This window comes from Colossoma macropomum, unplaced genomic scaffold, assembly GCF_904425465.1.
Source record: "Colossoma macropomum unplaced genomic scaffold, Colossoma_macropomum, whole genome shotgun sequence".
Lineage (NCBI taxonomy): Eukaryota > Metazoa > Chordata > Actinopteri > Characiformes > Serrasalmidae > Colossoma > Colossoma macropomum.
The window spans coordinates 5,633,560-5,656,681 of record NW_023494788.1 but is presented as its reverse complement, the minus strand read 5'-3'; the positions used below and the strand labels follow the sequence as shown (position 1 = coordinate 5,656,681).

Sequence of the window (23,122 nt, the reverse complement as noted above, 5' to 3'; positions counted from 1 at the left end):
ACAAACCATCAGTAATGGAGATAACTATACTACTGCTGTGTGAATGGATAAAGCATTGTATTGATCCTGCTTTGGCCAGAGATTATTTTTTTTATTTAGGGACAAAACACATTAATCAACCTCAATATAAAATGTTCCAGCGTTTCACATGATTTCTTTTTGGCAGGAGCCCCTGAGGCCTGAGGTTATAAGCCAGGAACAAAACTGAAAGCTCATGAGTTACAGAACAGCCACATAAACACAAAGTGCTGATTTAGCTAACGCACACCTTTCGTTCAAAGTTTCACCCAATCTTAGCTGCAGGTCAGTACCTGTGTGTCCAGTTCGGCCACTTCCAGATTCAGTTTATTCAGGTGTTTGTTGACAAAGGTGATGAGAGTCTGCACAGAGTTCAGCAGTTTCAGTCTGATAAAGTGGTATCGGTTTCAAACCATTGACTAATATGTTAATTGTCTGGATTCATTACCTTCTTCACCACACTGAGCTTGTCAGGGGCGTGGTCAAACAGGGTGTCGAACGCATCACGCTCTATGGGGAGAAAACAAAAGGTTTTGGAAATCTAATGAAACAAACAAATGAATTATTAAAATGCTGGGTAAGTAGTAAATACTGGGCAATTAGGTCATCCTCCTAACACTTACCATGCCTGCCTGATAAAGCCCTATAGAAAAAAAACAGACGGGAGATCCAAATCAGGTTAGAGGAGGTTAAAGAACAACAGAAAGGCTTTCACAAACATGAAGCTCTACCTTGATCGAGCAATAAGTCTCTGACACTATTTGGGTTAAATGTAAAGGAATTATTACAATTAAAACATAAATATAAAGATTTTTATTTTACCCTTTTACCCTTGCACACATACACCGATCAGGCATAACATTATGACCACCTCCTTGTTTCTGCGCTCATTGTCCATTTTATCAGCTCCACTTACTATGTAGGTGCACTTTGTAGTTCTACAATTACAGACTGTAGTCCATCTGTTTCTCTGCATACTTTGTTAGCCCCCTTTTACCCTGTTCTTCAGTGGTCAGGACCCCCATGGACCCTTACAGAGCAGGTACTATTTGGGTGGTGGATCATTCTCAGCACTGCAGTAACAGAAACAGATGGACTACAGTCTGTAACTGTAGAACTACAAAGTGCACCTATATAGTAAGTGGAGCTGATAAAATGGACAATGAGCGTAGAAACAAGGAGGTGGTCATAATGTTATGCCTGATCGGTGTATATTTCATTCTGGTCTGATTCTGGAAAATTTCATCCCACCAACCAGCTGCCTGAGCAGCGCACACACAACTAGTGATAACAGACACAAACACACCCACACACACCCACACACTCACACAAACATGCACACACACAGAAAGCCCCCAGCTGCTGTGGGCCCTTTAGAGTCCATCAGCACAGGATACATGCGATGAAGATAAATTCATGATCATTTTCATTATATTATTCAAAAGTTCACAGTTTTTTTTTATTTTACCTTAAATGTAGTAAATCACCCGAGACAACTTTGGTGTATGAAGCTTCTTTTGTACTGAACTGAAGCTACAAGGCTAATGTAGTGGAATCTTATGCCCCACTATTCAGCACTGGGCCAATTTCAGCTGACAGAATACTCAAAAGAATAACTATAATTCATCAAAATCCTCAAAAGGACACACGAGACAAACGGAAAAAGAACAACTATAATTCATCAAAATCCTCAAAAGGACACACGAGACAAACGGAAAAAGAACAACTATAATTCATCAAAATCCTCAAAAGGACACACGAGACAAACGGAAAAAGAACAACTATAATTCATCAAAATCCTCAAAAGGACACACGAGACAAACGGAAAAAGAACAACTATAATTCATCAAAATCCTCAAAAGGACACACGAGACAAACGGAAATGTCGAGCAACATTTGTTTTGAAGCTACTAAATTGTATAATTTCTGATTATCAACTTCTTCACTTCTTGTATGATTTGAAAACTCCAGCTACCTGCACCGTGTTAAAAATGAACATCTGAGGAGAGCAACAGAAAAGGTCCAAAAATACCTGGAAAATTATTTTCATTACAAGTTAAGAATGTTTTTTTCCCTCTTCTGTAAAGTTAACTGAAATTTACAGGGCCCATTTCCCCTGAGTTTTGTGAAATAAAAGAGTTAGTAGTTATATGTAAACAGTGTTAAAAGTTCCATGTAACATGTAAAATGTCACTCCATTCACCTCTGTCCATACAGTCCATATATGCAAACTAAGCTACAAAAACAGCCCATTCTGAGTTAACTGTTTATGTGGATGTATGTAAATGCAATGGTTTTCATGACATTACATATTCAGCCTACAGTAGCCCCACCTACTCAGGGTGAAGCTGTAATGAGTGTTTCAGCCTAGACTGCTTTTTGAATGAGATAGAATACAAGACGGCCAATCAGAACAGAGATTATTAACATATATCTGTCTTAAAGGCACTGATACAAAAACAGCGTGTGTAGTTCTAAAGAATACAAGAGGATGAATAAAATCGGTTTTGCTACATAAACCCACACAAATATCACAAGTTGAACAAAAAGTAAGTACAAAAAAGTAAAATACAATAAAAATGTATAATAAGGGCCCTTTAAATTACAGCAGCATGGACTTACTCAGTGTTGCCAGTGATCTCCTCCTGAATCTGACGAGACTGTAAGATTCCCTCTCGTTTCTGGACAAACAGAAAGAAGAACACGACTGAATGAAGCAAAGAAATGTGACTGAAACATCTGGATAAACTCACAAGCTCCGAAAGACACTCACTTCACACACATAACGGGTGTAAAACAAAAAATATTCAGTTGAGGTTGATGTGGCGTCTCAGTCCGTAGGAATTTGCAAGTAATTCACCTGACTCATCTGTTCTCTACCTCTAAAACCTATTGTGCCAAATGTCTTGCTAAAGATTCAGAATCTTTATCTCCTTTAACTGTTTTAAATCTGAGTAGTCAATATGGATGCATGCCCATGTTGGTCATAGTAACATAGATCAGCATGTGGAGTTCATAGTAACATAGATCAGAATGTGGAGTTTTCTGTGTGTTATCATGTGTTCTATCAGTGAGTGTGTTTACATGCACTCAATAATCTGATCATAATCAGATTTCTGCAGTTATCTTATTATTCAAATGGTCATGTAAACAGCCTACTCAGATTTCTTAGATCAGAGTAAGGTCTAGAAATCTGATCAAGAAATCTGATAACGAGAGCTGGATTTTAGCTCAGTAATCAGATTTCTCAGTGCATGTAAACTCTTACTCTGATTTCTTTCGGATTTCTGAGTCTGCGCATGTGCAAAAACACATCGTTTACCAGAAATAAGCAAGCAGTTTGGAGCGACGCTGAAACTAAATACACGCTTGAGTACAGTGTATTTAAAGTGTAAGTAAAAGTAAATTGGTCCAATGTTTAAAAAAAGCGTAGCATGAAGTTTGAGTTTTACCTTACATCACGTCTTCTTCTGTGAGTTTATTGGGTGGTTGCAAAGCAGAAATATGATTACTGTCTGACTCATGTAGACCTGGAGTTTCCCATTATCTGATTACTCAAGTTCAGGTAAATGCGTTGATCGGATTACTGGCAAAGTCTGATTTTCTGCAGTTATCGGATTATTAAGTGCATGTAAACACACTCACTGTATAAAAGAAGCTCCATGCTTGAATGTACTGTAATAGTTTCTGAGCGAGTGTGCACACAGATTCACTATGGAAACACTCATCACTGACTTGTTTCATCAGAATAAAAACTGCTCAAAATGGTAGCCCGGGACACAAACAATAAAAAGCTATGAATCTGTGTCTCACATAAGAAAGTAAGTGAAACTGAAGCACTGAGTAATAACATTATTAAAGGAGAAGAGTTGACTTAGAGGCACAAATAGCTGCTGTTTGCCTAGATATTTAAGCGTTTGGCAAGTTTAATGCTAAGGCATCGTTTACACTCCCTCTCTTCAGTCATGACCATTCGAGTTCTCTTACCTGAACCACCACCACCTGAATGGACACATGGTCAGGGAGGCGGATTGGAGCTCTGAAGTGCTGAGAAAGCGCCACCAGCAAATGAAGGATGGCCACGATGCTTTTAGCATGAACCGCTAACAAAGTAGCAGAGAAAAAGAGAGACAGTCTGGTTTAGTGACCAACTAACTGAACAAATTATTAAATGTATTTAACAATTTAGTAAAAAATATGAAGGATAGAAATAAAATATGCTGTTTATTATCCTCCCAGACTCAAATGGGAATTTAAAATGAATTATCCTTGATAATATACTGTGTAATAATAATAATAATAATAATAATAATAGTATATTTTCTTTGCACAATTACAATACAATAAAAATTTAAGCTGCTTAAAAGCACTGTATATCATCACACACCCTAAACTGGGTTCGTCTTAATGCCGGTGCAGTCTGTATACAGTCCTGTGCAAAACATACCACCCTTCATTGTTTCATTTCCAGTCAAAAATGTACAAGTTATTCATTTTTGAGGACATATTTCTGAGGAAAACCAACAGGAAAAGGAGTTTCTAAAACTGGAGCTCAAAAAATGATGAAAAGCTACAGAGAAAATGAGTCTCCTAACAACCACCTGGAAGACAGCACTGAAAGCTTTCATCTTTGAGAGAGAGGAGAAAATCAAGCTGCTTCAGATCTGAAAACATCCAGGTGTTTCTGTCCATCCTTCCACTGTGAGACAACTTAGCACTATGGGTCTGAAAGGATGTGAACGATGGATCAGAACGATGGACTGACCACCCCAGAGTTTAGGACAGCTTGGATCATGAGAAGCGAAAAAACAACCAACTTCTAAGACTTTGGAGGTGTGAAAAACTCCTGCAGATTTCTCTGAAAAACTGAAAGTGAGTCTCCTGAAAAAAACAGAAGCTGTTATAAAGGCAAAGAGTGGATACTTTAAATACTGAAAATGTTATTATATTATATTTGTGTAATTTACTGTTTAATACGTTTTCTGCTTGAAAAAACTTAATGGCCTTCTGAATGAGAATTAAACAAAGGATGACTTTTGCACAGCACTGTAAGTCTTTGATTGCTCTGTATAACTAGCTAGCCAGTTTCCCCTTATTTACTCTTAGGAATAAATGTAGGAGAGAGTACGCTAGCAATCCAGAACAGTAGGTAACTTATTTGGACTGCGCTGAGCAATTAAAACAGACATTATCAACTCATGTTAGAGCTCTAAAAGCATTTGGAATAGAGTCTTGACGGCCATCTCAACAACACCGATCAGGCATAACATTATGTCCTTGTTTCTATTCTCATTGTCCATTTTATCAGCTCCACTTACTATATAGGTGCACTTTGTAGTTCTACAGTTACAGACTGTAGTCCATTTGTTTCTCTGCATACTTTGTTAGCCCCCTTTTACCCTGTTCTTCAGTGGTCAGGACCCCCATAGACCCTCACAGAGCAGGTACTATTTGGGTGGTGGATCATTTTCAGCACCGCAGTAACACTCACTGTCCACTCTATTAGACAATCCTACCTTGTCAGTCCACCTTGTAGATGTAAAGTCAGAGACGGTAGCTCATCTGCTGCTGCACAGTTTGTGTTGGTCATCCTCTAGTCCTTCATCAGTGCTCACAGGATGCTGCCCACAGGACGCTGTTGGCTGGATATTTTTGGTTGGTGGACTATTCTCAGTCCAGCAGTGACACTGAGGTGTTTAAAAACTCCAGCAGCACTGCTGTGTCTGATCCACTCAGACCAGCGCAACACACACTAACACCCCACCACCACGTCAGTGTTACTGCAGTGCTGAGAATGATCCAACACTCAAATAGTACCTGCTCTGTGAGGGTCTATGGGGGTCCTGACCACTGAAGAACAGGGTAAAAGGGGGCTAACAAAGTATGCAGAGAAACAGATGGACTACAGTCTGTAACTGTAGAACTACAAAGTGCACCTATATAGTAAGTGGAGCTGATAAAATGGACAATGAGCTTAGAAACAAGGAGGTGGTCATAATGTTTTGCCTGATCGGAGTATAGTGGAGATTCTGGTGGGTTTTCGTCCCTCAACACTGGCAACAGCCACTGCCCAATCACAAACAGTGTATTTTTGTGTGGGGTGCAGGCAGATCTCTTGTTTTCTGTAGACAAAGTACTACCGCACTCTCCTGGTTTCTAAGTTAGCAATTAGCTTGAAAAACAAATCTAGCCAAATGCTAGCTTGATGCTAAAATGTTGCCTAAAATAAACTGGTGCACCAAACTGTGTTTTTCATAACAGAGGTAAAAGTATCGGTTAGCCACATAACCGGCTGTATCATATTCAAATATTTTTATTATCTAATTTGTATTTGTTGCGGCCCTAAACTGTAGCTAATTTAATCATCATAAAAAACTCATGCTAGGTGCTGTAGTGAAGACACTTATTCAAAAGCCTCTTCACTCGCAGAACTTAAAACAGCTGGGCACCTGCTGGGATCTCTAATAAAGGCTTTAAACTCGGTATTAGAGGATCGACAAATCACTTCCATGTAATGCAAAATCAATAGGCTTGTTAAAATGCCCTGACCCATAAAATTCAAACGGCAGTTGATCAACACAAAAGCCTTGCACTCTCTGCTTCAGCTAACTGGAAGCACACAAACTCAATAGACCTGCCTGAGACAGCGCCTTTAAGTGTTATAGGCTTTGAACAGCAAAGCTAGCATTTGTCAATCAGAGTGTTAAACCTGTTACACATTCCTTTGTCCGTTTTGTTTGTTGCTGCAAGGTCAGAAAACACAGATCTTCACGTTGTTAATGGCAGATTCCATCGCCAACCACTTCCCCCCACTTTTACAGAGAATTCCAGAGGCTTACAGTCGACGTTCCACTTGGTGTTCCTGGTGGGGACTTTCAGAGCATCGTTGATGCGCTCCAGAACCGTCTGAAGCTTCTGCTTCTGAGCGATCTCAGACTGTGTCACCTCCGCAACGTTCAGCTTCTCACCCTCAAGCTTCTCTGAAGGGGCCGATAAAGATGGGGAAGAATACGGAGGGTGACAAAAAGAAAACAGGAGATGAAAGAGATGAGTGATTATGCAGACATATCATTTATGCGTTTGTGCTCAGTTAGGTTTTTTGAGTCTACAAACTGATAGGATGATAAGCGCCTAGTGTTCCTGCACTGTAGTAAAGAACTGCATGAGTTATTTATTTGCATTATTTTGTGTAGTTAATCGTGATTAACCATGTTTGTCTTATTTGCTCAAATTTGACCACAAAGAAACAATTTTTTCCATTTTAGGCAGTATGTTTGGAGCACGTAAATAAGTTCAATCATAATGTATTTATTACCTTCAATCATTTAATAACATTATTTTTATTGCGTGATTGCAGAGTTCACATGAAATAAACATGAAATAAACATGAAAATCATATGATTTCCACCGAGTGAAGACTCTAGTTTTCATCACCAGTGTCCAGTGAGAGCAGCAGTGGCTGCAGGTTTCAACCAGAGATTGTATATATCATACAGTCATATGCAAAAGTGTGGGCACCCCTGGTCTAATGACATGTTTTGTAGTTTTTTTAAGTGAAAATAAGTGAACACATAACACTCTACAGAGAACACACTTCTGCACACTTTACTGTACAGTTACTGTTTATCTTCTGAATTTAACATATTGGGAAAAAAATAAATAAAATGTGGCCTGTGCAAAAGTTATGGCACATTTTTTGTTTCATTTTATGTTTTTATTTTAACTCAATAAGTAGAATGAGTATAAATAAGTAGAAAATCAGTAGAAATTGTGCAGAAAACAAAATCACTCAGATCAATATAACATAATTTGGGATAATAACTTCAAACTTTTGCGTACGACTGGTCATATACACAGTCAATTGTTAAACTCGTCTGTGATGGTAGCATCACACTCTTGTTTATAGAGCTCACGGATTCTTGTTACAGTGGATCTCGTGACGGGAACTGGAGCTCCACTTTGCTGTTGCTTTTGCTAGTTTGCTGCTGGTTGATTTATCCATAGTTCTCCCCTAAGCACTGTCAAGCATAGTCTGCCCAAGTTACTGATTTAAAAGCCATTTAAAAGCTGTATTTGAATGAGAGTGCTACAATCATAGATTCTATAGTAGCAACATACAGCACGCTACAGCTGGGCTTCAGCCTGCACTACTACAGATGGTTTACAAGATCACGTTTTTAGGGTGTAACCCAAGGGTTTGGCAACCCAAAAAGAGCCATTTTGTCCTTTCAACAAAAATCAAACTACCTTGGGAGCCACAACATTTTGTGTCCATTTTACCATATTGGCTGTAAATATGTCTCAGTGTGTGTTAATGTACTAGTATAAGATGAAAAAAATATAATATAAACGAAATCGCAGGCTTACTTTGCTCTGCTTTAAGCTTTAGCTCAGCTATAGCTGCTTTTCTCGCATCTCCGGCAGGAAACTTTTCCGCAAAAGTGGAATAGTGTCTTGTAAAATGTCTCAATGCTTTTCATTCACCAGCTTCTTGTTCAAATTTTCCCGTTCCACCTTAAATGATGCCTGAGGCGCCAGAATGTTACTGCTGCACCATTTGAAAATTCGTACAAGAAGTTGGAGAATGAGAAGCTGACTACAGCTTTGCGTCTTTTAGTGTTTGACAGTTTCTTGTTGCAGATTAAACTTATCAGGAAACCAGCTGGAGATCTTATAAAATGTCCATTAGTCTCCAAATTATCGATGTCCACCAAAAAAAATATTGTGCTGTTAATAATGTATGACTATTAACAGCCCATACATGTGTATAAAATGTAGATTTATCAACTATTTATCAACTATTTATATGTAAAATATAATGTTAGTCAACCAGGAACTTTTCAGCTGCAGTCCCAGCCTTAAACAATTCAAATAAAAAAAGTTTACAAGTACTAAGCACACAAATGAATACTAGCTTCTTTTGAAGAGAACAAGAAGATTACACTCACCAAAGAGCTTCTGCAGAACCTGTCCATCATACAAGTCTTCTGCCAGGTCCTTCACAATGATCCTCTCTCCCACCAGCACATCATTGATCCAGTCAATCAGCACCTGATTGAGGTATTAAACATTAACCAAACAGTGATATCTGCATATTGTGGCTAAAAGGCCGTATGATGGAGCTCCTTATTCTAACCTTGATGAGTTCCTGCAGTTTACTGTCTTTTTTGGAGTTTGGGTCAACCATGGTGCGAACTTCGTTCTCCTCTGTTAGAAGAGAAAGATGAAGACACTGGTCATTAAAAGACACTGATATCATAAAGCAAAGGCTGTCAGGTCCTCCAAGTCATCCAACTTAATGTCTGTGTATTCAGATTTTACTTTCATCAGATTGAATAAAGCACTTCAGTACTATAGAGAAATGAAAAATTCTGTCTTTCAGCACCAAATTTCAATAACGGAGTATTCAGTCTCATCAGCATCAGAGCCAATCAGCACATTTATTCCAAAATTGATCAGCTATCAAATTTAAAGTCATACGCATATTATTAACAGTAAGTTACAAATATCTATATACCTTATATATATATCTATATACCTATATATATATATATATATATATACATATATATATATATATATATATATATATATGCATGCTTGCGTTTGAAAATGTATCGAAAAAGTACTGGTCAGAAATTATCAGATTAAAGTCATCTGTACCAACTGTAACTGTATCAAATTTCCAATGAAACCCAGTCTTACCATTATTCCCAGTTTCAAGTATTCTCCAACCCAGCAGACCTTAGCATTGGCTTTATAATCAGTGGATGCGCTGGTTTTAAATCTGATAATTAGAGGCTTGTGAAAAGGTTGGAGAAGGAAAATCACACGCATGTGAGACTGAGAAGTGTGTATGAGTGTGAGTGTTCAGTACCCAGCATGGTGTCCTCTGGATGCAGCTCATATTGAGTGGGGCTCAGTGGTAGGTTTATGGCATTCATCCCCTCCTCCTGCAGCTCCGACACTACAGCACACAAGACAGAACATGACCAAGAAATTAATATTATTTATTTGAACTGTCAAAAATCAGGAGTGTAACAGTACAGCACATCATACCGTATCATGTGATAATGTTGTATGATCTCTTTCTGCTGGCTTCATATTGGTCATCCTGCCAGCGAAAGGGTAATCAACTTGTTGGAAATTTATAATAATATAATAAAATAAAATTGTTTAATTCAAAATAATAAAAATTTAATTAAATCATTTAAAAATTTTCTAATTCAATAGATTCAAGGCTAAACTAAAGGACAATCAAAACAGGCTGAAATGGTGTTTTATGCTACCGTGAGAAGTGGTTAAAAAATTCCAGTGATAAGGGACTTAAAACAAGGTACACTGGACTAGTATTTCATATTCAACCGCGTTCTTTTATTTTAGAGCTGCAAAGCCTAACTAGTTACTACAGACATCTTAAAAACCATTTAATTTTCTAAAAATATATTTTTACATTCTTTAATCTACACTGAATTGATGATTGATGATTGAAAACATATGACCATTTTGAATTTGATGCCAGCAACACGTTCCAAAAAAGTTGGAACAGCAGGATGTTTACCACTGTGTTGCATCACTTCTTCTTTTAACAATACACCAACAAGACCAATTACTGTAGTTTTGAAAGTGAAATGTTTTCCTATTCTTGCTCGATATAGGATTTCAGCTGCTCAACAGTTCGGGGTCTTTCGGTTTTATAATGCGCCAGATGTTTTCAATGGGTGAAAGGTCTGGACTGCGGGAAGGCCACTTTAGCACCCAGACTCTTTGACAATGGAGTCATACTGCTGTAATACACGCAGAATGTGGTTTGACACTGTCTTGCTTAAATAAGCAATGCCTTCCCTGAAAAAGATGTCATCTGGATGGCAGCATATGTTGCTCCAAAACCTGTAAATATCATTCAGCATTAAAGGTGCCTTCACAGATCACACGTCATGTGCACCAATGCACCCCTATACTGTGTGCTGATAACAAGCTGAATGATAAGTCCGGAGAACATGGCGACCATGTTTTTTCAAAAAGAATTTCAAATTTTGATTAGTCGGACCACAGAACACTTTTCCACTTTGCCCCAGTTAGTCTTAAATGAGCTCGGGCCCAGAGAAGGCAGCAGCGTTTCTGGATCCTGTTTATATATGGTTTCTTAACTGCATGGTAGAGTTTTAATATGCATTTGTGGATGCAGCGACAAATGCAATGGCACCTGAGGGCCAAAAGATCACGGCCAGAGATCTTCCACCAAGTGTTTTTTTAACACTACAAAACTTTACCAGTCTTTTGTTGCCCTGTTCCAACTTTTCTGAAATTTTGCTGGTACCAAATTCAAAAACAATAAAATCTCTCAGTTTCAACATTTAACTAAATAAAGGGTTTCAATGATTTGCAAATCACTGCATTTTGTTTTTATTTACATGTTGCTTTTTTTGGAAATGGGGTTGTAGTTTTGTTGATGAAGCTGGTGTGAACCACGACAGAATTAAAAAAGTCCTCATGAACAGGCCTTTATTCTGGCATGCTGTCATGCATTGTTAAGAGAGGCCTTTATTTTGACATGCTGCAGTGCTCAGCAGAGAATCACGGCATGTTTGCAAAGAAAGTTATACACACAGTACTGTACAACAGTACATCAGTACCAGTAGATCCTCCACAGCGTCAGAAACACTTCTCTGAACAAGCAGACCCTTGTTGTACACTCGGCTTACGTCACACGGTACTATGTGGTATCGGATGTTGGTATCGGTGCACTTTTACGAAGTTGAGTACGAGTACATGATCACGGTATTGGGTCGATACCTGATACCAGTATGCTGCTAGAAATAACGGCACTATGCAGGTACATTTTTCATTCATCAAGTTACAAACCCTGTAAATGTTCCCTCAAAGGTACAACAGTGGTTTTAAGGTCCAATGGTGAACCCTAAATACATTTTCCCAGGTGAAAAGTACATATTTGTACCTTTTAACAATCTAATATTTTAAAACAGATCAATAAAATAAAAAGTCCTGGAGACGAGACGGGGTGTGTGGAGTCAGTACAACTTAGAAAATCTAATTTCAATTTCAATGGATTATGGTACAGTTATGTTCCCTGACTAAAGGTATTGAGATGTACCCTAGAGGGAACCACCCCAGTGACAGTTTAGTACCTTTTTTTCTGAGAGTGTATCGATGCATCCCAAGTCAGATCACTGCCAAACATTTTACTGCTACAGCTCTTCACATTTACAGGCTGCATTTAAGCTGATTAATCGATTATTAGGTGATACATTCACAAAATTAATATATATTCATGCTAGGGATGTAATGTAAAATGATACACGCTTTTCACTCACCTTCAGATCAGTAACTTTCACAATAAAAAAAAAAATCACCAAGGCATATTATTCATAACTCCTAAACCCCATCAGCCAATAACATAAGCAAATGCTGAGAGCCTTTCACCCCCGCCACTACCCAGCATGCACCACTGCACGCGCTGACATCTCCAGCCATGCCTGTAGAGAGCGGAACTTCCTGTGCTGGATTTCAAACCCCTCCTGCTGCGGACGACATCCGAGCAATCAACACCCTCTCAGCTCCTCACACGCAGCTGCTCACCCGCCGCCTCATTAAAAAGACGCTGCAAATTCATACAAAGGCTTAACGCACACCTCCAGCTCACTGATGCACCGTTACCTACTGCAACTATTCAGTCATACGTATAAAAAAATTCCACTTTCTGTTGAATTATGAAGGAATGGAGTGAGTTCAGCATTTAGATGATGGTGTGATATACATAAAAGTTTAATTATCTGTGCAATGAAAATGTTTGTGGCAAGTAGGGCTGCACTGATATCGATAACGTACGATACCAATACCAGTATCAGTTTTGGCAACAGAATATCGATACTACGAAGCAATTTCTGATGTGCACGTGCAATACTGAGTGACGCCTACATGCGTGCCAGTTGATGGAACTGAAATAAAGCAAGCAACAGGTGGTGTGGATTTAGATGACAGTTACATAACAAAAATAATGCAATAAATTTTGGTCTATTCTTCATTAAATTTACACACAGTGTAAAAGGCAGCAGGCGTTTTCAAATTAGGCCATCAAAAATGGAGATACAAGGTTTTCTTCCCACAGCAGCGATATGTAGCTTAACAGAGTGACATTTCTTACGTACACAAATAAAATGTCATCTGAAACTGATAACACAAAGATGCACTGATATGGGAATTGTGGGCCGATGTTGATCGATATTTTTCATGTACATATCTGCTGATGCTGATGCTTCAACGTTTATGATATACATAAACATGCATGACTGAATGTGCTTGGATTAGCATTACAGAGGAACGACATTCACTTCTGTAGGATTATAAATGCAGTAAAAGTGAATAAAAAGCTGTCATTAAACCCAGCATCGCATTCGGCTCTTCCAGAGTGCAATAAATACATCAAAATATCGATCAAATCTAAACTCCTGTCCAATCATTATATGTCCAATATTTTTAAAGGAATTCTCTGCTGATACGGATAAGATTCTGCGATGATCCTGCATCCATAACACGCTCTGAATTTGCTCAGCTCCCAGTTTCTCAGGCTGATCAGAATAACTGTCTACATTCTGTAGAGGTTGTGAAACCTCATAACAACGGCTGTAAAGGAATGTATATGTGGGCGGAGCATGAAGAGGTCAGTCCCAATACGGTAATCTGATCAGTGGTCTGTCTGTGTGTGTGTGAGTGATGATGGAGCTGAAGTGAATGATGAGGTAAAAAGAGCTCCTACCTGGACAGAGAGCACCACACCCCATCCCTCCTCTCCCTCTCCCTCTCTCAGCATCCTCCCTTTCTGCAGACACACCCTCTGCTCACTGTCCTTCACACAGACCCTCCCCCAAAGAACAGCCTCTCTCTCTCCCTCTTACATCTCTTACATTTACACTCTTCCTCTCTCTCACTCTCTCTCCCACATTCACCCTCATCTCTCTCTCTCTCGTCTTATCTTCACTGTCTCACTCTCATCTCTCTTTCTTTCTCCCACTCTCATTCATCTCTCTGACCCTCCTCTTACCTTTGTCTCCCTCTCATCCTCCTCTCTCTCGATCCCCTTACATTAACTCTCTCATGCTCATCTCTCTCTCTCGCTTTCTCTCACTCCCAGACACCTCTCTCTTTCATCCTCAGGTCTCTCCTGCTTCTCTCTCTCACTTGCATCTCTCTGTCTCTCTCATCCTCATGTCTCTCTTTCACTTTCTCTCTCATCCTCATCTTTCTCTCTCCCTCACTTTCGTTCTTACCTTCATCTTTCTCTCTAACTTTCTCTCATCTTCATCTTTCTCTCTCTCTCACCCTCATCTTTCTCTCTCTCACCCTTCTCTAGTTCACCCTCATCTTTCTCTCTCCCTCTCACCCCATGTCTCTCTACCTTCTTGCTTTCATTCTAATATCTCTCTCTCTTATCATCATGTCTCTCTCGCCCTCATTCCCCTGTCTTTCTCCCTCCTCTCTCTCTCTGTCTCAGACCCTCCTCTCTCTCTGTGTCTCTCTCTCTCTCTGGTCAGGCTCTAATAAAACGGCCGTGTGTCAGTTAGCTGTGACAGGCTAATGGAGACACAGAACCATCGCAATGAATCACACGTAAATGAACACTGGAGCACAACCAACGTCCTCTGATCACTATTCTTTACACACGCTCATGTGGAGGTAGAAGAGGGAGAGAGAGAGAGAGGGGGGGGGGAGAGAGGGGGGGGGAGGGAGAGAGAGAGAGAGAGAGAGAAAGAGAAAGAGAGAGAGAGGCTCTGCTGTACTCATCTATGGTCTCTAGTCTTGTGACTGAGGAAGCAGAGCACTCTGGGTGCTGTGTAAACTCAATAGCTGATTTTTAATTTAAAATAATACTCCAGCATTTTTCAACCCACCAACTGCTACATACCTGTACTGAACCTGCAGTCACAACAGACAACAGTTTCCCTGTGCTTACTAAAAGAAATGAGAGAAACAGAAATGATCACTACGCTGCAACAACTGCCTATCGGCTTCCATTATAAGTGCCTCTGAGTCAACATATTTTCTGTTCTTTTCTAAGTACAAAAACTGCCAAAAAAACCTGTCCATAGCACCTCACTGTATACGACAGATGCAACAGATTTAGGCTGAAAAAGTCTAGATCGGGGTGTTAAACTCAACCACTAAAAGGGCCATATTAAAAAATCTCAACAGATCCGTGGGCCAGAGAACACTACGTTTTTATTTCAGTTTTAACGTTGTGCTGTAACCCAAACTGGCCATTGTTTATTCAAAAGATGCAGAAACTTCAACAGTAAAATACAGACACTTGTAACAGACCTTGAAATAATCAAAGTTTAAATGTCCCCAGGTGCTCAGTCTTTTAAACCTACCTATTTCCTTGAACAAGTCACCTGGCATCCTCACTTTACTGCAAGTTCATTGATACTTGGGCTCGGTTTCTGAGCTGCTGAGCTGACATTAAGTGTTTATATTGGTGGAACTGCAGCTAAAGCGCAGCTAGTGCATTTGGTGATATGACTGGTGTGGAATTGTATAGAATTGTGTAGAATTGAGATATAATCACTGTCCCATAGATTGTTGTTGGGGTAGGGGAGTCGGAGCACATTACATTACAGTGCATGTTGGGGACTGTAGTGCAGCACATTGTGAAACGGGCTAATATTAATAGTCCAGGCCAAGGAAACCACAATGCAAATGTGAACTCGTAATTGATTAAAATGTATACATGATCATTAATGTATACACGTCGTTGTTGTCGGGTCGCTGTTCTCCAAAACATTGAGTATATATCACGATATGTCACGATAATTATTTTTTCAGACATCTAATCAGCTGGAACAGAGAAAAAAGAACAAGTAGTGCTACATTTTAAAAAAATACTATCAAAAATGTGAACGCCGATTTTTATCCAGTATTCAGCATACTGTGTTACACCAAGTCCAGTTAAACTGGACTAATTTTGCTCTCTTTATAATGAGAGATTCAGCTGGTCAGTGCTGTACATGTTCAGAAAACACATTGTATTGTACTGTGACCAAATAATGTAAAGGGCAACTGATGTTTCCAAATTCTGCCTAAAAAAAAAGACAAAAATGGAGATCCAATGTTTTGTCCCAGGATTGACGATATGTTTATATCCACATGAATAATATACATTACAGCAACGCAATTGTTACCAAGAGTAAAGAAACTGAAAGACAAAACTGTGCTGATCTGATATACACAATATGGACAAAAGTATTGGGACACACATCGTAATCATTGAATTCAAGTGTTTCATTCAGCCCCATTGCTGCAGGTGTATAAAATCAAGTACTTAGCCATGCAGTCAGCCTTTACAAACATTTGTGAAAGAATGAGCCGTTCTAAAGAGCTCACTGAATTCGTGCGTGGTTCTGTAATAGGATGCCACCAAGCCAGTTCACACAATTTTTTCCCTCCTAGGATATTCCACTTCAATTGCGAGTGGTATTATTGAAAAGTGGAAGCACTGGGGCACATAAAGGCATGGCTGGGTGAGTTTGGGGTGGAAGAACTTCACTGGCCCACATGGAGCCTTGACATCAAACCCCACCAAACACATTGAGAATGAACTAGAATGGAGACTGGGAGCCAGGCCCTTCTGTCCAACATCAGTTCAGGAACCACAGCAACTCAGGCCATGTAAAGACCATGTAAAGTTACAGAGCGGGTCGCCAAGTGCTGAGGAGCATAGTGCAAAAAGTCGCCAACTCTCTACTGACTCAATAACTGCAGAGCGCTAAACCTCCTCTGGCATCAACATCAGCACAAAAACTGTGGGAGCTTCATGGCAGGGTTTCCATGGCCGAGCAGCTGCATGCAAGCCTTACATCACCAAGCACAATGCCCAAGCGTCGGATGGTGTGGTGTAAATCATGGCGCTACTGGACTTTGGAGCAGTGGAAACGTATTCTGTGGAATAACAAATCACGCTTCTCTATCTGTCAGTCTGATAGACGAGTCTGGGTTTGACTAATTCCAGGAGAACGTTACCTGCCTGACTGCATTGTGCCAACTGTAAAGTTTGGTGGAGGAGAGATGATGCTATGGGTTTGTTTTTCAGGGGTTGGCCTAGAACCCTTAGTTCCAATGAAGATAAATCTTAATGCTTCAGTACCAAGACATTTTGGACAATTTTATGCTTCCAACTTTGTGGGAACAGTTTGGGGAAGAACCTTTTCTGTTCCAGCATGACTGAGCCCCAGTGCACAGAGCAAGGTCCATAAAGGCCTGGCTGGGTGAGTTTGGTATGGAAGAACTTGACTGGCCCTCATAGAGCCCTGACCTGAACCCCATTCAACACCTTTAGGATGAACTAGAATGGAGATTGTGAGCCAGACCCTCTCGTCCAACATCAGTGCCTGACCTCACAAATGCTCTTCTGGATGAATGGACAGAAATTCCCACAGACACTCTCCAACATCTTGTAGAAAGCTTCCCAGAACAGTAGAAGCTGTTAGAGCTGCAAAGGCGGACCAACTCCATATTAATGCCTATGGATTTGGAATGGGATGTTACAAAAGCTTCCAATACTTTTGTCCATGTAGTAAATTTTATTTATATGGAAATTATGTACACATTTGAAATAAGTAGATTTAAGGTACTATAAAATATATTACATCAACACAGTTACTGCTAAAAGTTCAAAAGAAAAACAAATGTGTTGATGCGATGTATTTTATTCATGTGGAAATTATGAGCACATTTGCGTTAATTATTGTAGCAGTCATATTTCATAAATGCTGTGATTAATATGGGTTGAGCTGACTGGGTGTGCTGAGCTCAGTGCAGATTCATCTCTGACTCGTACGGTCAGTCTACCCTACATGGTTACGATACATGGTCTCACACTCGGCCTGGGCCTGCAGCTCACTGTACAGGACCTGAAGGAAGACTTCTCTCAGACAGGGTTATAAACAATACAGCCCTACAGAAGAAAAGCTGTTGAAACCTGCTCAGTGTTCTGGCTCAACAGATTTAAAACAGAGTGTGCCAACCGCTTCGAGTCAGCGGAGTCATTTCAGGCGTGGCACCATAACTAACATCACTGAAATAATAATGCCTGCAGGACACGTTTTAGAGCGCAGTACAGGAGCAGAACTGGACGGCCAACAACAAAACTTCTTCGCTACGTTTTCATTTTTTTCACATCACTCGAACAAACAACAAGACGTTCTCCACACAAAACTCTCCTTATGAAAGAGAGATATAATAATACTACAGGAACTTCTTCCTCTATAAGAATCATACAGTAATGTGGGACACTTACTATAAACAATACAGGATACTACAGTCGTATGCAAAACTGTGGGCACGCCAGGTCAAATGACATGTTCTATTGAGCTTCTAAGTAGAAAATAAGTGAACACATCCTCTACAGAGAACAAACTTCTATACATTTTAATGCATATTGTAATGTTTATTTACTGAATTTAACATACTGAAAAAAAAATATATATATATTTCCCAATATGTGAAAAAGAAATAAACACCGCACACTAAAAAATGCCACATTTAAGTTTGCTCTCTGCAGAGAACGTGTTAACTTGTCTTAAGAAAATCAACAAAACAAGTAAATTTAAAACTGATTGTATGTCATAAACTGAAGTTTAGCAGCTGTTGTACATGAGTTGATACGGCAACCCGAACGTTAAGAAGAGCCACTTGGTCCTTTAACAAAAATCAAACCACCTTGGGAGCCACAATATTGTATCTCCATTTTACCATCTTGGCTATAAATATGTCTCAGTATGTCCTAATGTCCCAGTTTAGGCTAAAAATATAATATAAACTGAAAACACAGACTTACTTTGCTCTGTTTTAAGCTTTAGCTCATCTATAGCCGCTTTTCTCGCATCTCTGGCAGGAAATTTTTCCTCAAAAATAGATTTTTTTTTGTAAAATGTCTCTCAACGGTGGATTTATTTATGAGACTGAAGTCGCTTCTCATTCTCCAACTTCTTGTTCGAATTTTGCTGTTCCACCTTAAATGGTGCCTGAGGTGCCAGAATGAAATTGCTGCACCATTTGAGGTGGAACGGGAAAATTCAAATAAGAAGCTGACGAATGAGAAGCGACTTCAGCCTCACGACTAATTTTAATGTTTGACAGTTTCTTGTTGCAGATTAAACGTATCAGGAAACCAGCTGGAGTGATTATAAATTCAAATAAGCCCATTCATCTCCAAATTATCGCTGTTTGTCTTAAATCTTTCTCTTTGCTGTTTCGTTAGCCACTAGCTAGGCGAGACAGTTATCTGCATTGCTATGGTGACCAGCAGTCAGCACGCCAATCTTCAGGGTTAAAGGGTGAATTAGCAGTTACAGGCTACAATAACTACAGCTTTTAAGACCATTTATTGTTCAACTGTGTTGAACGATGAACAGAGCTTTATTTTACTGTAAAGGAGGATTATTTTATTTTTACCTAAAAATCTAACTCTGCTGTGGAGCTGCAACAGGGCAGTAAAAGAGCCGCGTGTTGCCGACCCCTGGTTTATACTGTCTGTTCACTTAAAAGAGAAATTCTGGCACGATTTAAAATCCAATGAGATCTTGGGGCTACGCTGGGAAATCCAACCACTCTGGATAGTCTGTGGACAGCGGAGAAGAATGTGTGGAAAGCAAGAAAGTAAATATTCCTCTTAGTTTTTTTAACTGAAAGAGTTTGATGTGCACTTGCTGTATTTCCAAGTGTAGCATTCACTCCTCGACCCAGACAGTTCATATACAGAAACTAAGCTGAAAAAACTGCCTGTGTCAAATTCACTGTTTTGTGATGTGACATAAACCGGCATATGTACATGTATCCTCCTATTCAGCATAAAGCAATTTAGCTCCACCCATTCATACTGAAGTTACAATAAGTGCTTCAGCTTTTTTGAATGAGGTCCAGTAAAGGGGAGCCAATCAGAACAGCTCAGTTACATATATCAGTCTTAAAGGCACAGCAACAAAAACAGCCTGTTTAATTGTAAGGGATTAAGAGAGGTTGGAAAGCAGTCATGGAAACATGACGTGACACTTTTGGTGCAAAAGGGAAAAAAAAACAAAAAAACAAAAAAACACCCAAGTGTTATAAGTGTACCTCACGAGAAGAAATAAAATGAAAGAAGAATACAGTATATGGGCCGTTTACAAACTTTAGGAAAGTATAACAAAGCAGTTCAAGGGTGTTTTCAGGACTAGAGGGGTGACGAAATGCTGATGAACACTGTCAGAAAGGATTTTCTGCAATGATCACTGACACACCAAAAAATTAAGGCAAAACAAATATATCTTAACAGTTTACACTCTTCATACAGCATTTTGTATCTCCTCTAGTTCTGAAGACAACCTCACCCTGCAATGTCAAACTTCCACAAAGTGTTTTAACGGTTTAAGGGGAAATCCACCAATTTTTCAAAATTTACTTAATTAATTCATTAAGATATGACAAAGTCAGAGTGGTTTGATGTGAAATCCTTCCTTACTGAGTCAGAATTGACTTTTATAAGACAGCACTATATACAGTATATATACAGTACTGTCTTATAAAAGTACTATATATACAAAACCCCATTTCCAAAAACATTGGGATGCTGTGCGAAATGTAAATAAAAATAAAATGCAATGATGTGCAAATCATTTAAACCCTATATTTTATTGAAAATAGTACAAAGACAACATATCAAATGTTTAAACTGAGAAATTTCATTGTTTTTTGAAAAATATCTGCCCATTTTGAATTTGATGCCAACAACACATTCCAAAAAAGTTGGGACGGAGGCAACAAAGGACTGGTAAAGTGGCGCAATGCCAAAACACCTGGTGGTTAATTGGCAACAGGTCAGTCACATAATTAGGTATAAAAAGGCATCTCAGAGAGTCTTTCAGAAGTAAAGATGAGGAGGGGTTCACCACTCTGTGAAAGACTGCATGAGCAAATAGTGCAACAATTCAAGAATAACGTTTCTGAACGCAAAATAGCAAAGACGTTTTGCTTTTCATCACCTACGGTACAGAATAACATTAAAAGATTCAGAGAATCTGGAGAAATCTCTGTATGCAATGGACAAGGCCAAAAAATAGTATTTGCTGGCCATGAACTTTGGGCCCTCAGGCAGCACTGCATTAAAAACAGACATGATTCTGTAGTGGAAATCACTGCATCGGCTCAGAAACACTTCTGAAAAACACTGTCTATGAAAACAGTTCATCACTGCATCCACAAATGCAAGTTAAAACTCTAAAACGCAAAGAAGAAACTGTACATGGACTGAGGCGAAGTGGAAAAGTGTCCTGTTGTCCGATGAATCAACATCTGAAATTCTTTTTAGAAATCATGGACACTGTGTCCTCTGGGCTAAAGACCACTGAGCTTGTTATCAGTGCCCAGTTCAAAAGCCAGCATCCTTGATGATATGGGGGTGCATTAGTGCACATGGTATGGGTGACGTGCACATCTGTGAAGGCACCATTAATGCTGAACGATATATATGTTCTGGCAACATCTGCTGCCATCCAGACGACGTCTTTTTCAGGGAAGGATTTGCTTATTTCAGCAAAACAATGTAAAACTACATTCTGCATGTATTACAACAGCGTTGCTTCTTATTAAAAGAATCTGAGTGCTAAACTTGCCTGCCCGGAGTCCAGATCTGTCACTACTGAAATCATTTGGCGCATTATGAAATGAAAAATACGACAAAGGAGATCCCGAACTGACGAGCAGCTGAAATCCTGTATTTAAGTAAGTAAGAACGGGAAAACATTTCACTTTCCAAACTACAGCAGTGTCTCCTCAGTTCCCAAACGCTTACAGAGTATTGGTAAAATAAGAGGTGATGAAACACAGTGGTAAACAGGCCCCCGTCCCAACTTTTTTGGAACATGTTGTTGGCATCAAATTCAATAACAATAAAATTTCTCCATTTCAAAATTTGATATGTTGTCTTCAAGTATTTTCCTTGGTTTACATGATTTGCACATCATTGCATTGCCTTTTTATTTACATTCTGCACAGTGTCCCAACTTTTTTTGGAAATGGGGTTGTACATAGTGCTGTCTTATAGAAGTACTACATGTATATAGTACTGTTTTGTCATTTTATATACATACATATACATACATATATATATATATATATATGACTATAGAAATCTTAGTTTATTGATTTTTAAGAGAGTCTAATATCTATAAACAATCACAAACACACAGTGCTCGTCTCTACACATTCCTCCACATCACTCTCTTCTGTTGTCTAGTCTGTAAATAAGACTGTAAAAACTGTAGAAAACTCCGTGTCAGTTGTGCTGAAACCCTCAACAACCGCACAAACTTTCCCCAACTTCACTCTCGACTCGTGTTGACGAAAATGAGCTTCTTACTCGTCAACTTACATTAGACTTTTCCGTTCCACCTTAAATGGTGCAGCAGTCACTCCGCTGTGCACAGGTACCAGAGCGGAACTGCGGCGCCATTTAAGGTGGAGCGGTAAAGTCGAAGAAGAAGCCAACTTCAGCCTCTTTATTTCTTCTCTCCTTCTCTACTGTGAGACTCTCTCACTCCTCACACCCCTCCGAGAGCCCAGAGCCAGTTTTCCCCACTTTCCTCACCTTCTTTTGCTTTTTTCCTTCTGGCCAGAGTCCCACCAAGTTTCCCGAGGAACGAGTCATCTTTCTTTCTGAAGGACGGCGAGATTGGAGTCGGAGACTTGGGGGAGGAAGGAGACTTCTGTGGGGAAGACGCCATTTTTTAAGGATATACCTTTAAAAAAAACACAAAAACAGGAGGAAGTGAGGATTTCTTCTCTTTTCCTCTCTGAGCGACAGAAAAAATCCCAGGAACGGAAACGGAATTCCTGCTAGTCCCGCCCTGCGCGTGAAGTTGCCGTTAGTTTGGGTTTTTTTTTTCTCCCACCCGTATTCCGACAAACTCCGCCCCCTGCGCTGCGATTGGCTGGTAGGATCCATACCAGACATAACAGTAGTCTCATCACAGCGCTCACTCAGACCTGTTATTTCCAAGTTTGTTGACATCAATAACTTTTCCTCCATCTGCTCGAATAACATTCTTTTGCAGGT

General features: G+C 39.5%; 1 protein-coding gene across 1 annotated transcript in view; it reads right to left on the bottom strand.

Moving 5' to 3' along the window:
- The window catches only part of parvaa (parvin, alpha a), a 31,375-nt gene extending 8,452 nt beyond the window's left edge, over positions 1–22,923 (bottom strand). Inside the window, exons 1-10 of the mRNA XM_036568132.1 lie at positions 22,655–22,923; positions 9,896–9,985; positions 9,155–9,225; positions 8,967–9,069; positions 6,858–6,998; positions 4,006–4,121; positions 2,641–2,699; positions 642–661; positions 467–528; positions 312–380 (exon numbers count right to left, since the gene is read on the bottom strand). Coding sequence (XP_036424025.1) covers positions 312–380; positions 467–528; positions 642–661; positions 2,641–2,699; positions 4,006–4,121; positions 6,858–6,998; positions 8,967–9,069; positions 9,155–9,225; positions 9,896–9,985; positions 22,655–22,790 — 867 coding nt within the window. The 5' untranslated portion in view covers positions 22,791–22,923. The remainder of the gene's footprint in view (positions 1–311; positions 381–466; positions 529–641; positions 662–2,640; positions 2,700–4,005; positions 4,122–6,857; positions 6,999–8,966; positions 9,070–9,154; positions 9,226–9,895; positions 9,986–22,654) is intronic.
- Between the last annotated feature and the right edge of the window lie 199 nt (positions 22,924–23,122).